Source organism: Ctenocephalides felis, unplaced genomic scaffold (assembly GCF_003426905.1).
Source record: "Ctenocephalides felis isolate EL2017-DRISC unplaced genomic scaffold, ASM342690v1 CF-g0.4_SCAFFOLD_01170, whole genome shotgun sequence".
NCBI lineage: Eukaryota > Metazoa > Arthropoda > Insecta > Siphonaptera > Pulicidae > Ctenocephalides > Ctenocephalides felis.
The window spans coordinates 83,824,955-83,838,891 of record NW_020537324.1 but is presented as its reverse complement, the minus strand read 5'-3'; the positions used below and the strand labels follow the sequence as shown (position 1 = coordinate 83,838,891).

General features: G+C 29.2%; 2 protein-coding genes and 1 long non-coding RNA gene across 3 annotated transcripts; all 3 read right to left on the bottom strand.

The window, feature by feature from the left end:
- Positions 1 to 977: 977 nt before the first annotated feature.
- On the bottom strand, positions 978 to 1,778 carry LOC113365669. The gene is made up of 4 exons (XR_003366232.1): positions 1,693 to 1,778; positions 1,488 to 1,620; positions 1,324 to 1,417; positions 978 to 1,025 (listed from the first exon to the last, which is right to left on the bottom strand). It is a non-coding gene; the product is annotated as an uncharacterized LOC113365669 (long non-coding RNA).
- Positions 1,779 to 3,519: 1,741 nt separating this feature from the next.
- Positions 3,520 to 4,113, bottom strand: LOC113367828 (zinc finger and SCAN domain-containing protein 22-like). Its single transcript, XM_026609406.1, has one exon. The coding sequence runs from the start codon at positions 4,111 to 4,113 to the stop codon at positions 3,520 to 3,522; it is 594 nt and encodes a 197-aa protein (XP_026465191.1).
- Positions 4,114 to 4,130: 17 nt separating this feature from the next.
- On the bottom strand, positions 4,131 to 4,493 carry LOC113367827 (protein krueppel-like). The gene has a single exon (XM_026609405.1). It carries the CDS (start codon positions 4,491 to 4,493, stop codon positions 4,131 to 4,133), a length of 363 nt encoding a protein of 120 aa, XP_026465190.1.
- Between the last annotated feature and the right edge of the window lie 9,444 nt (positions 4,494 to 13,937).

Below are 13,937 nucleotides of genomic sequence, written 5' to 3'. Positions count from 1 at the left end.
TTGAGACCTACTTGTTTCCGTTTTGTATTCATGTCGTGTGTACTCCAGAATTTGGAGTTACCTAATTTAAATTCTCAACTTTATATAATGAGGCGAATCAAAACAATGACAATGGAGAGGCGTTCCGCTTTTTTTCGGAACAGAGATTTGCATAAAATATAATATAATAATAGTAATAAACACACACACACACACATATATATATATTCTTCTATATATATAAAAATAAGTCGGGTTTTCCTTCCTGACGAAATAACTCCAGAACGCACGAACCGATTTCGATCATTTTGCATTCGTTGGAAAGGTCTCGGGCTCCGCAAGGTTTATAGCTAAGAAAATTAGTGGTGCATGGCATCGTGTTCTAATGCAAATTGCTGGAACTTCACGCACCGTAATTGAAAATCCGAGTAATAAAAATAATCAATAATTGTTTAAAATAATTGCAAATAGATTATCTTCTATATATATAAAAATAAGTCGGAATTCCTTGCTGATCAAATTTTTCCTTTTCAAATATAAAGCAAACAAAAAATTTCTTCATCTTTCTCACGAAACCATCTGGTGGCGAAACGGAGTTCGTCTGGTTTGCTAGTATACCCAGACAACACAAGACATCCTGGAAAACGTCCACAGGATATCCACGCGCGGACATTCATTGTCCCTGCGATAGCCTTACGGATATCCCGCTTATCCTGATCTTATCCGAAACATGTTAATATGTCGCACCTATGGGACGTTCTGTAGGATATCCCGCGCGGGATATTCCGGACATAAACCGGACATGAATAGGATATATAATTATGGCATTGTTTTTTACTTTTTAGATGAAAAATAAATTTGGATTAAAAATAAAATAAAAGAACACAATTTCACAAAGTAAACTTTTATTACAAAATAACAAAATCCTGAGATAATTTTATAACAAAATTTAATATATACAACTTTAATTCAAAATAACTTATTTTACAATATTAAAAATATAATTAATTCGGCATTCAATCCTAGTTCATGGTTGATTTTCTCTCCTGAAATAGAAAACAAATGAATAAATGCATATATATGTATATATATATATATATATATGAGTAAGTTCTTTAAGAGCGATACATCAATCAAAATAGACAGAGATTTATAAAATAATCTCTAATTCCAAATATATCGACACAATTTGATGTCATTACGAGTGAATATTAAACTTGGTTTTTTACATCTAAAAATGTGTACACAGCACAAATTTTGCACTAACATTGATACAACTAACCAGTCAATAATCATGATTTTTTGTAAATAGGAAAAACTTATAGTACACATCTCACAAAATACCTTGTATAATATTTATTGGCACGTCGCAGCCAGCTTTTTGCAGCCTCTGAAACAGTAAACTATGTCTCATGCGGCAAATTTTTCAAAGCAATTCCTGGAATTAATTATATATTAGTTTAATTCATAATTTACAACACATCATAAGTATAAGATATATAAATTACCTGTGACGACATCGCAAGGCACTAGATCACAAAATTTATTTTTGCCCTTTCCTCGTCCCTAGCAAAATTCTTTGGCCAAACCATCATCAAAAATGGATTTTCATAGCTGGACTCTGATGGCTAAATACAGAATCTAAAGAGAAAGTTTGTTTAGTATATGATAAAGTTAACAAATAAAAATAAATCTATATAAACTTTTGATTACCAATTGTGTTTTGATATCTTTGCTCAGAAATATAGCCTCCACAAGTTGAAGCTCCTCCAACAAACATAGTGGAGAGCATTTCTTCTTTGTCAATCATCTTTCAAACAGCTGGCAGGGTAGAAATGTCAGCATTAAATTAAAAATTCTATTTGTACTAGTAACATAGTATTTCAAATAACAGTATACAGAAAGCTTTAATTACCATCGTTTTATCTGCCCCTTTTCAATATGTTGGCTGCAATATTTATAACACACACGCACATATAATTTTATAGAACACATAAAATTTCCACTATTATTACACAATTTTTGAGTATTTTGATAGATAATATTAATTATTTATAACACACGCTCATATAATTATATAGAACAAATAAAATTTTCACTATTATTACTCAATTACCCAAAAACTATGATAATTCGAAGCGTCTGTTTGATGACGCTAACCCTAACCTTAAAGGGCGCAAAACTGACGCGACGAAAGAGAAAGGGACAAACATATACGTTTAGAGGTCTCAAGCCGTGCGCGTACGAGAGCGACATGTTCGTGAATCGAGCGTTATACCTGCTCGAGTCCTTTGGTTTTGAGACGTCCCGTTGCATATTCATAGGATATTCATAGGATATCGCGATATTAGGAGATTGTGAGGACAAGTGGGACATTCCCTGGCATGTCTCGTGCTGTCTGGGTATATATATATATATATATATATATATATACATATATATATATACTAGATGACCCGACAGACTTGGTCCTGTACCCACGACGTCTACAGTTCAAGTTCAATTTTTTTTATGTCAAATTTTGCAATTTTTCTCATTTATTTCTACAATATTACTATATTTTTATAATCACATACATCCTAAAAAATTCCCTTAACTAACACCAGAAAGATTCATCAAAATCCGAATAATCGTTCAGAAAAAGTATTAATATCTGAATTATTTTCGATATACAAAAAAAAAAATTCCTTGAAAAAAAAATTTTTTTTGAAAAAAAACCATTTTTTTTCCAAAAGCAATTATTTTGTTGAAACAAGCAGAGAGTTTTTCGAATAATTCAAATCGGACGCTTAGTTCTTTCAAAAACTGCCATTTTTTGCACATTTAGCTCCGTATCTTCGAAATGGCTGGGCCTGCCTTTGCCATATACTAATCAGCACATCACCCTATCAATAGGAATCGAATGTTTTTTGAATCATTCAAATCGGTTGACCCGTGCGCCCGAAAATTGTATCCATACATACATACACACACACACACATCCATTTTTTCTGAGGTTGCCAAAATGTTTAGAAACCTTCAAAACATGATCATTTCACCCTACGGGAAGCTAAAAAAGAATGAATAAAGTATTGTCTATATTCTCTATAATTAATTATTGTCAGGACTCTATAAATTAAACAACGCGGTGCAGTATTCTTTAACTTTTTATTATAATATCTCCAACTCTGTTTCCGACTCGCCTACATTCACTCTGTTCGTACTGTCAATATAGCCAACTACACACACAACTCAAGTCTTACCAACCAACCGCACGGACTGTCATGATCCGCGCCATATTCAAACATAGATTCAAACATTCACACAATATATTTCGCTAACAAAAGTGATGTAATAAGCAACAATTGCCTGGTTTAACAATAAATTAATGTAATGTGATGTTTACTGTTTATTTTATACTATTTATACATTCTTTTACATATTTGAAAATAATATTTTATAACCTTTTTCCTAATATTTAAATTCAATTTAAGAAATGTTTACATTTCATTGATTATTATTACATTTTCGACTATAAATTGCCATGTTTTCCTTTGTGAATCAGCATGTGTTTTTCAAACTACTTGATTGTGTGAATGTTTTATCACAAACATTGCATTGATGAGGGCGTATTCCTTTGTGAATTTGCATGTGACGTTTGAAACTTCCGGATTGTTCAAATGTCTTATTACAAACATTGCATTGATGAGGGCGTATTCCTTTGTGAATTTGCATGTGACGTTTGAGACCACCTGACTCCGTGAATGTCTTTTTACAAACATTGCATCGATGAGGGCGTATTCCTTCGTGAATTTGCATGTGACGTTTGAGACTTCCGGATTGTGCAAATGTCTTATTACAAACATTGCATGGATGAGGGCGTATTCCTTTGTGAATTTGCATGTGACGTTTGAGACCACCTGACTCCGTGAATGTCTTATTACAAACATTGCATCGATGAGGGCGTATTCCTTTGTGAATAAGCATGTGTCTTTTCAGATGATCGAATCGTGTGAATGTCTTATTACAATCATTGCATCGATGTGGGCATATTTCTTTGTGAATCAGCATGTGTCTTTGCAGATGTTGGAATTGTGTGAATGTTTTATTACAATCATTGCATCGATGAGGGCGTATTCCTTTGTGAATAAGCATGTGACGTTTGAGACTTCTTAACTCCGTAATGTCTTGTTACAAACATTGCATTGATGAGGGCGTATTCCTTTGTGAATTTGCATGTGTGTTTTCAGATAACTTGATTGTGCGAATGTCTTATTGCATATACTGCATTTATGGGGGCGTTCTCCGCTATGCAAAAGCATGTGAGTTTTCATATAACGTTTTGTTTTGATAGTCTTATGACAGATTTCGCATTTTAAAGGGCGTTCTTTGCTATTACTAGGCTTGTGATCGACCATATGCTCTTTTAATTGATCAGATTCTGCAAATGATTGATCACAAATGTCACATTCATAAACTGCTGGCTCGACTAACTCCTGTTTCACTTCTTCTTCGATTGTCACTTCAGAGTTCATGAATCTTTCTAAACAGGTTCATCATCCTCAGAACACGATTCAGATTTAACAAAATCATTAGAAACATCAATATCATCCTGAATTTCGTGTTTAATGTCTTCTTCTAAATATTCTGGCGGTTCAATTTTGATTGCCGGATCATTCATTGACATAATTGTTTCTTCTGACATTTTTAAATATTTTAACTGCTTATACTCACTTACGAAATAATTAAAATAATTCCAAAATTGGCGCGGGCTAAATAATAACCTAGTTTAATCAACAATCCTTTTCAATACCATGATTTCAACTTAAATTAAATTTATTATTTGACATTTGGAGCATAGAGTATAGTTACAGAAAGATGAGACACTTCTCATATCGCTTTCACATTTAACATTGGCGCGCCATTCAAATTCATTATGTTTCTTTATGTCTAAATAATATTAATTTTACAAACGTTTCGAGTCTAGGTTTGTCTCATTATCGGTGTATTATAATTTAAAATTTTAAGACCATTTAAATGAAATTTCCAGCAGCAGAAAAACAGAATTAAATACAAAAAATATAAACCGATAGAAAGTACACACAGATAAATTGTAATAAAAAATTAAATTATTTATTTAAGAAAATTACATAGATATATATATATATATATAAATAGATAAATAGATAATAAGATAACTAACTAGAAAAATAACTAGTTGAATACATAGATAAATATATAACTGTTACTGTTTTTATTCAACGTCTAGTATAAAGTTTTGCTGAATGATGGCACACATCCAGTGTCGAAACGTATGACAGTCGTTCCAACTAGTTTATACAAGTTTTACTCTATCATATACTCATATGTGTGCGTATGTCTGTTTATGCTTATATGAAATGTATGTATTTTGTTTTGATGAAATCTCTATCTATCCGTAGGAAGGCAAGTAAGTAACTGTTTTTGCTGTACTTAATGTTAAAATTACAGTTACTTTTCGCAATTACTTTTAAATGTACTTAGGCGAAGCGTTAAAATATACGCAATTTATATTTTACATCTATATATATTCAAATAATAAACCTCATATATAATTTATATATATACAATTAATGATGCCCTTAGAGATAATAACACTTACACGTCCTTGGAAAAATAAAGTGCTGTTAATAAACGATTAATAAATGTTAAAATTAATGACTAATTACATTACCCAAACATAAAATTTTAACAAATATGTATCGTTTTCAACAACTCTACCATCAATATTTATTTCAACTTTCTAAAGAATTCCATTGTGTTATTATTTAATTTTAAACGCGCTTCAGTAAATCTTAAAAATGACAAAAATGTATGAAACATCAGCAATTTTATTAAAAATTTTCAAACAATTTCTGCACGCATTACGAATTTGTTGAAAAAATTATAAATACGCGGATTGAAATTCTTTCGCGTCAAGTAATTATAAAATTATTTTAACTGCAAACAAATATTTTATTAATAAATAAGCATATGAAAAATTAAAAAGATTTTAACGAATTATCGTTCAACATTGAAAAATTTGCACACATTTGCACTATTACACAAGTGATGCATAGTATTAGAAGTACTATGTAAATTCTTCAGAAGGTTCTTGGATATTGTATGAAAAAAGCATTCTAAAGTTCCCGAAGGAGAGTTGTTTCCGCCAGAAAATCCGATTTGCTATTTTCATATTTCGGGGTTCAAGCCATACTGAATCTAATAAGACAAAATTTGCAAAAAATATTTAACATTATTTTTTTTCATTTTCTCATTTTACATCTTGTTCATATTTGCATTAATGATGAGACAAATCAGAGTCTCCAAACGCCTATATTTGGAACTAACTCGATGATTTTGATGCAATTTTGTATGTCGACATATTTCTTGGTCTGAAATAACTTACTAAAATATCAATTTCTTATAAATCACATGTACTTATATTACTTTGAGGGGGTATTCTAGTGAAAAAAAAATCGTTTTTTCATTTCACATTTTTAAAGTTTAGCTATCTAAGAATATGGGTACGAGAAGGTTTTTGAAAATTTGAATTAGTTTCGGAGATATAGGCATTTTACTGACCCGGTCTCCAAACTGGTTTGGCAGGGTCTAATCGGACAAAAGGCATTCGGAAGTCATTAGACCAATTTAAGACAGTTCAACGTCAGATGAATTATTAATTCAATGTATAGGTTCAGAAACTCAGATCAATAATGAATCTCTAAACTTGTTGATATGGATTTTCGCGCCGAAACATATTTATTCCCGATCTCGGGTAATTGAAATAGCAACATTTATTGCTGTTTGCATATTCAATGAAGATTTCTTTCCGACTTTAAAAATGACAACCCTTATGGTAATGCAAATTGGGCCAGAAGGTTAAATAGTTTTCTTGAAGTAGACGAAGGTCCGATGCAAGCAGGAATGGCAGATTAAATAAAAGAAGTATAACATATCATTCTATGACTTTGACAGCAAAAAGCTTCACGCAAAACTTTAAATGCGTTTTTCTCAGAACAGACCTTTTCAGAACTGTTGACACGATTTCTCGAGTTCTACTTGACCGATTTACTTGAAATGTTCAGAAAGTCTTGATTATAGACCTATCTGTAGCCCGAACTAGTATCATCCCCAAATTCCAATTTTTACTATATTTAAAAAAAAATCGAGATACTCAAAAAACAGTAAAAAAAAGATACTTTTTTTCAAACAGTCGCCAATTTGTAATTTTTTTTACTCATCGCTAGTTCGGGCGATTGCGACATCATTGTAGATTAATAATGTTTTTATTTCTTTTATTTCGGATGAGTAGGAGGGCTAAAATCATGTGAAGACTGAGGTGCCAATTTTTTGAGACCACCCACTTTATCAGCTGCCTGTTTTTTCAATTTTCAACTTTTTTATTTTTAACTTCCCGTAGGGTAAGTTATAGTAATCGCAAAAAAATCGAAAATGAAAATTTTTATATATCTTTACGTTTCAAAGGTTTCTGAACATTTTGGCATACCTTAGAAAAAATGGATGTATGTGTGTGTGTGTGTGTGTGTGTGTGTGTATGTGTGTGTATGTGTGTGTGTATGTGTGTGTGTATGTATGTACGTGTGTGTATGTATGTGCGGATACAAATTTTCGTCGACGATTTCGGGAACACGGATCAACCGATTTGAATAATTCAAAGAACATTCGATTCGTATTGATAAGGAGACGTGCTGATTAGTTTTTGGCGAAGGCAGGTCTAGCCGTTCCGAAGATACGGGGCAAAAAGTGCCGAAAACGGTAACTCAGTTTTTTAAGAGAACGGAGCGTCCGATTTGAATAATTCAAAAAACATTTCACTTGTATTGACAAGATGAAGAATCGATAAAATTTTCATGAAGGTAGGTCTAGCGGTTTCGGAGATATGGAGGAAAAAGTAAAAAAATGAGCTATTTGGCGGTCAAAAATGATCATTAGACATATGCACATCAAATTATCAGATATTTTATAGAGATTTTAACAATAAGTATACATTTGTTAACATTTCTATGGGTTCCGTACCAATGCTTATGCGTTAGACAGCGACGCGGCGCTTACGCGCTTTATATTTTGTCCCTATGCAGTTAAAGCAGTACGATTGCTTTGAAAAAAAGTTCAGATCTTCTACAATATGTCAAAATAAAGAAAAAAAATTTTTTTCAAAAAAAAAAAAAAATTAAAAAAAATTGTTTTTAAAAAAATTTTTTTTTTTTCAAAAAAAAGTTATTTTTTGTCCAATTATAGTTTCTCAAAAAGCTTATTCTTTCAAAGTAATTTTTTTCAAAAATGTTATTGTTTTTAAAAAATAATAATTTTTGGTACGGGAAGTTCCAGCAATTTGCCTTAAGGCACGATGCCTTAATTGCCTTAAGACAGAATTCCACTTACAGCTAGTTTAATTTTTGTTTTGTATTTTAATAATATTAATAAACAAGTGGTAAAGAAATGGATAGTTAAAACCTTCATTGTTTTCTTTTACGACACTTTAAAAGTGACCTAAAATTCATCGCTCTACACTAGAATACCGCCTTAAAACACAATGTCCCTCTTACACAACTAAAATTGTTTGCTGCGCTCCTGATCCTCGTCCGTGTTAAATCGTCTTGCATTTTGTTTTCTAACTCGCCCTTTAAGGTACTTCCCGGCGAGTATAAATTAAATTGCAGAAACACACTCGATATAACGCACATATTAGAAAAACAATTTGAATTTTTGGAGGACCGGCTTATGAAGTTAAGCTGGGCCCAATAACAAAATAATTAAGAAAGGATAGAATTAAAGGATTCCGTCATAATAACATATTGCTATCTATATTTCCAAGTGAAAACCGATGTCACTGCTGCTCGACATTAGGCTGTTCGAGGCAGATATCAAACCCGAGATCTAAATCAAAAGTGAAAATATAAAAATTGGGTGTTATAATCTTCTTATATATAAAAATGTATTGAAAAATGTGTTGGTAAGCGCATAACTCAACAACGCCTGCACCAATTTGGCCAATTCTTTTTTAAAAATGTTCGTTCAAGTCCAAGGATTGTTCTTACAGCGAGAAAAAATCGAATAATTGCCGGGAAAACCCTAAAAACAGCCCTTTTCTTTTTCACATACAAACGTTTTCTAACTAAAACGTAGAAACAATTTGAGCTTTATTGCTATTATATAAAACAATCACTGTATACTCCTTCTAAACGATTATTCGGATTTTGATAAATCTTTCTGCAGTTTTTATTAAGGAAATTCTCTAGGATATATGTGATTATAAAGTACTGGTATGTATGTGCAATATTGTAGAAATAAATGAAAAATATTGCAAAAAACGACATGTCATTGTTTGCACTGAAAACAAATGAAAACTATCATCTGCCAAAAATTTCAATTTACTTACAAGCCTAGACAATATTAGAATATGTATAATAAATTTATAATTATAAATAAGAAGAATGAAATGTCTACATTATTATTGCCGAAAAGCAGCTGAGATGTGCCAAAAATTAAAATAATACAAAATACAGTATATGTATGGCAGATTGAATGATATACATATGAACAGGATATGACAAATTAATTCACTTAAAATATGAAATTAAGTATTAATCAGGGCCGGTTCTGCCTTTGATGCGATGTATGCGAAAAATGCGAGCGCACGCCTTAGGGGGCGCCAACACAAGATTCGGATATTAAATTTTCAATATAGGTTTTATTTTCAATATACAATTTCTTTGCATCTGTTACTAATCTTTCCACAATATTTTTAAAATTTGTAAAAATTTCACTTTATAACAACAAATGGGAAAGTAAAGATGAATACATATAATTCGGCCCTCACGATATCGATTAGGAGAAGTTTAAGATGCAATTTTGGATATCTTAAATAATCAAAAATTAAATTAATTTAATCCAACATGAAGTACCAGTGTTATGTTAAGGTTATGGTTATGTAATACCGTTTAAAAGACTTCAATTTCTAATATATAGTGTGGAAATTGAGACTCATCATTTTATTTAAAGCATTTCTACATTTAACTTCGCTCATATTATAAATGTAAATGCATTTTGGCGTCAAGAGTAATTTAGAAAACAATAATTAATATTTCTAGGTAAACGGTAAATATTAGTATATTATATTAAAAAAATGTAGACATGAGTACAGGACAACGTCTGTCGGGTCATCTAGTATCTTATAAGAGTGAATTCTCTCCTTGCTTTATTAATTATTACTATTACATAACATTACATGAACATGTAGGTATGTATGTATGTACGGTGTGCATAAGATGTAAGAGACATCATATCATCCGAGTAAATGAGTAAATGAAATGATGAAAACCAGTTGGCGGTATGTGGGTTACAATATGCCTGTTCTTCTGGTTCAGTTCAGTTGCATTTGTAAGACTTTTGCAATAATTATATACAAACGAACGAGTTATTGGGAAAGATTGAGAAACGTTGCCTGTTTTTATTCAATCGATAGGAAATAGGGTATGGAAATATAATTTGTGCAATGTGTTACTAACTACAAAGTTAATGTGGTTTAAATAATAATATTCAATCAATTCAATTCAATCAATTCAAGAAGTCAAATTGGACGTTTATGATTGACCCTTCAATTTATTTATATTTCAATTTCATTGTACATATATCTGTGTATTATATTGTTATTATTGTGTTAATACAAAACAATTATATGATTAGCAAAATTTAGGTTCAAATAACCGATTATTAAAATTCATTATTTGCCATTTCAAATTTTGCGCCATTAATTTGAATGCTGATAACAGCGCCAACGTGCGTAAGCGGTGAGTCCTCTCCCTAAACTTTTATATATATAAATATATTATTTTGTAATATATATAAATATATTATTTTCTAATATTATCTAACATTAAGATATTATATTTCGGTTTGTGTGTTTCTTAAGATACTTTTAGTTTTAACAAATAGTGGATACATTAAATTATACTAAGATATTTATAAAACGGTAAGCCATTTAAACATTTGAATTCAAAGTGTTTCCAGATGAGAATTTCCAATAACGCCTACTCGCTCACTCATACAGCGACGAAAAGAGATAGACGATAACAACAAAGCAAAATCTAATAAAAAAATTTATTGATCAACAAAACAAGTATTCTATACCACTAATTTTTATTTTGTATCAAGAAAGTTTAATACAAAAACGATTTCTTAACAAATGTTTATTAGACGGAAGCAAATGCAACATATTAAATATCAACAAGAACATTAATTTTGCGCAATTGCTGTGACAGATTTATTGTATCAAAGAGTTGAATCAATTATATTTGTTTAAATAGATACGCACTTGGTGAAATTAATTGTTTCTGGAGGCTTAATGGTATTAAACTCATATTAATGATATTTAATAAACATTATATTTGTTTTAAGCCAATATTTTGCTTTAGGACTTACGAATATTTTGACAGTTTGTAAATCAAAATGGCGGTCAGAGATCAATAATATATTTATTAACACTTTTTGAATATTATATTGAGCAAGTATTTATTATTATTATATAATAATATATTACTTCAATTTTAAGCCAATTTTTCGCACAAAAACTGGCATGAATATTTTGACAGTTTTTAAATCAAAATGGCGTTCAATATATATTTATTAACACTTTTTAAATATTATAATGAGCAGGTATTTATTTGTTATTATTTATTCAGGAAATAATAATATATTATTTCTATTTTAAGTTAATTTTTGGCTTCAAAATTAAAAAGAATATTTTTGACAGTTTGTATTCAAAATGGCGTTCGATACACAATAATACATATATTTATCAATTCAAAACGAATAATTGACTTAAAATAATCTAATATTTGATAAAGACTGAATAATAATACCAAATAATGCTCGATTAATTTAATATTTGAATTGATAAATATATGTATTATTGTGTTACCTGAACTGACAAACGCCATTTTGAACTGACAAAAATATTTTGACGTTTGAGTGATTCAAAATGGCGTTCGATAGTTCAAAACACAATAAAATAAATATCAATTTTATTCAAAGATTAAATTAACTAAGCAATTATTTATTAGTATTTTTAATTGTTCATCAAATATTAGATCTATTTCAAATCAATTTTTTGACAAGAATATTTTGACAGTATGTTATTCAAAATGGCGTTTGACAGTTGAGAACACAATAACATATTTATTATTTAAATATCAAATTTAGCAATTAAAATGCTTAAATGCAATTTTTTAAAATTTGTAGGTCACTATATATATATGTAAATCATATTCATAGATGTAAGTGACACTTAGCCTTTGTTTATATATTGTAGCTCTTGTAGTTTATTCAATTTTTAATGTCTTTTATAAATTTTCTATAAAACTATCAAATCGAATTTTTTGGCAAAAATACACTCATTCGTAAAGTTATTAATGGATTTAAAAACCAGCTTTCATATATAGATTTATGAATTAAAAAAAAGTTATTGACGTCATTATGCAAGAACATATGTTTTCTTTATATATATATATATATATATACATAGATAAGTAAATATAATTGTATATATACATATATTTTAAAATAGATTAGAGCGCCCTAGGAGGCACTTTTTATAAAAGTGCATCATAAACATACAGATGCATCATGCACTTCATATATTTATAATTAGTGTGTTAACACGTTTTATATGTATAATTTGATTTTGTTTATAATTGAGAGTAATAATATTTTTTTTGTTTCAGGTATGTACCATCAATTTGTTAATTAGAATTATTTATAAGGTAAGATAGCTGATAAGTTATAGAAATTATATGGTTTAACAATAAATATTAAAATCACGAGATAATAACAAATTATATAAAAAATAGTTACAGAATTTTTTATTAAGTCGACTTTAAAGAGCTATTCAGGTCAAACTATGCGTAATTTGCACATATATAATATACACACACCTTTTATAACAACAAATACTAAAATCGATAAAATTACTAAAACAACTTGCGATAAAAATAATTATTTAAACAGACCACACCGTTACAACAATCTTAAAAAAAATTAAATTCGCGCTGTACAATAATAATTTGTCATAAACATTTTTAATCTTTATTACTCCATTATCTAACACAAAACATTATTCATATGATAAACTCAATAATTTATTATTTTTGCACTTTCAAGATATTATTAGAATAATATTTTCTTCCCGACTTCATACCGTATCAATTAATAATTTTTCTATAAATTATTTATAAATTCCTTATAATAATTGTTTATAAGAATTTAGCGATATCTCTGCATGACTCACGGCTTTCTAGTTTGTTTATTTAAAACATTTTTCTTTTAATTAAAACTCAAATCGATCGATATAATTGATAGAAAACGATAGGAATTAAAGAATTTAAATTATTTATATGGAGTTATAATTATTTTCAATAATATATATTCTAGATTGTTGGAAATGATATTTTTATTGATCTTCAGATTATATGGTTAAAAACATAAATAATAAAATAGCAAAAATATGTAAAAAAGTAAAATGATATTATATCTTATGTGTAAATTTTTGCACCAAACTTTTTGTACTTAACTTTCTAGTTATCTATCTTTATCTTTTTGTATCTATCTGTTTTTCATCTATTTACCTTATATGATTTATTTTAATGAGCTCTTCAGATTGTCGATATCATTATTATAAACGCAAATACCAAAATTGAAAAAATGTACAAAATTAGATTTTAATTTATATTAAAATTTTGCACCATTTCTTTCACTACAATACTGAAATTTTTAAATTTCTAAATCTATCTTTTATAAAAGATATATACAAATAAAGATATAAACAAATATTTGAATAAAGTAGATCAGATATATTCATACTACAATAATAGTTTTTAAGGAGCTCTTCAGGATGCACGGTTTGTACTAAAGCGCTGTAAATAATTAAAGTAATTCTGCAG

Excerpts from the sequence above, each read along its gene's own strand:
- LOC113367827 (XM_026609405.1), bottom strand. The coding sequence starts at position 4,493 with ATGAACTCTGAAGTGACAATCGAAGAAGAAGTGAAACAGGAGTTAGTC.
- LOC113367828 (XM_026609406.1), bottom strand. The coding sequence starts at position 4,113 with ATGCTTATTCACAAAGGAATACGCCCTCATCGATGCAATGATTGTAAT.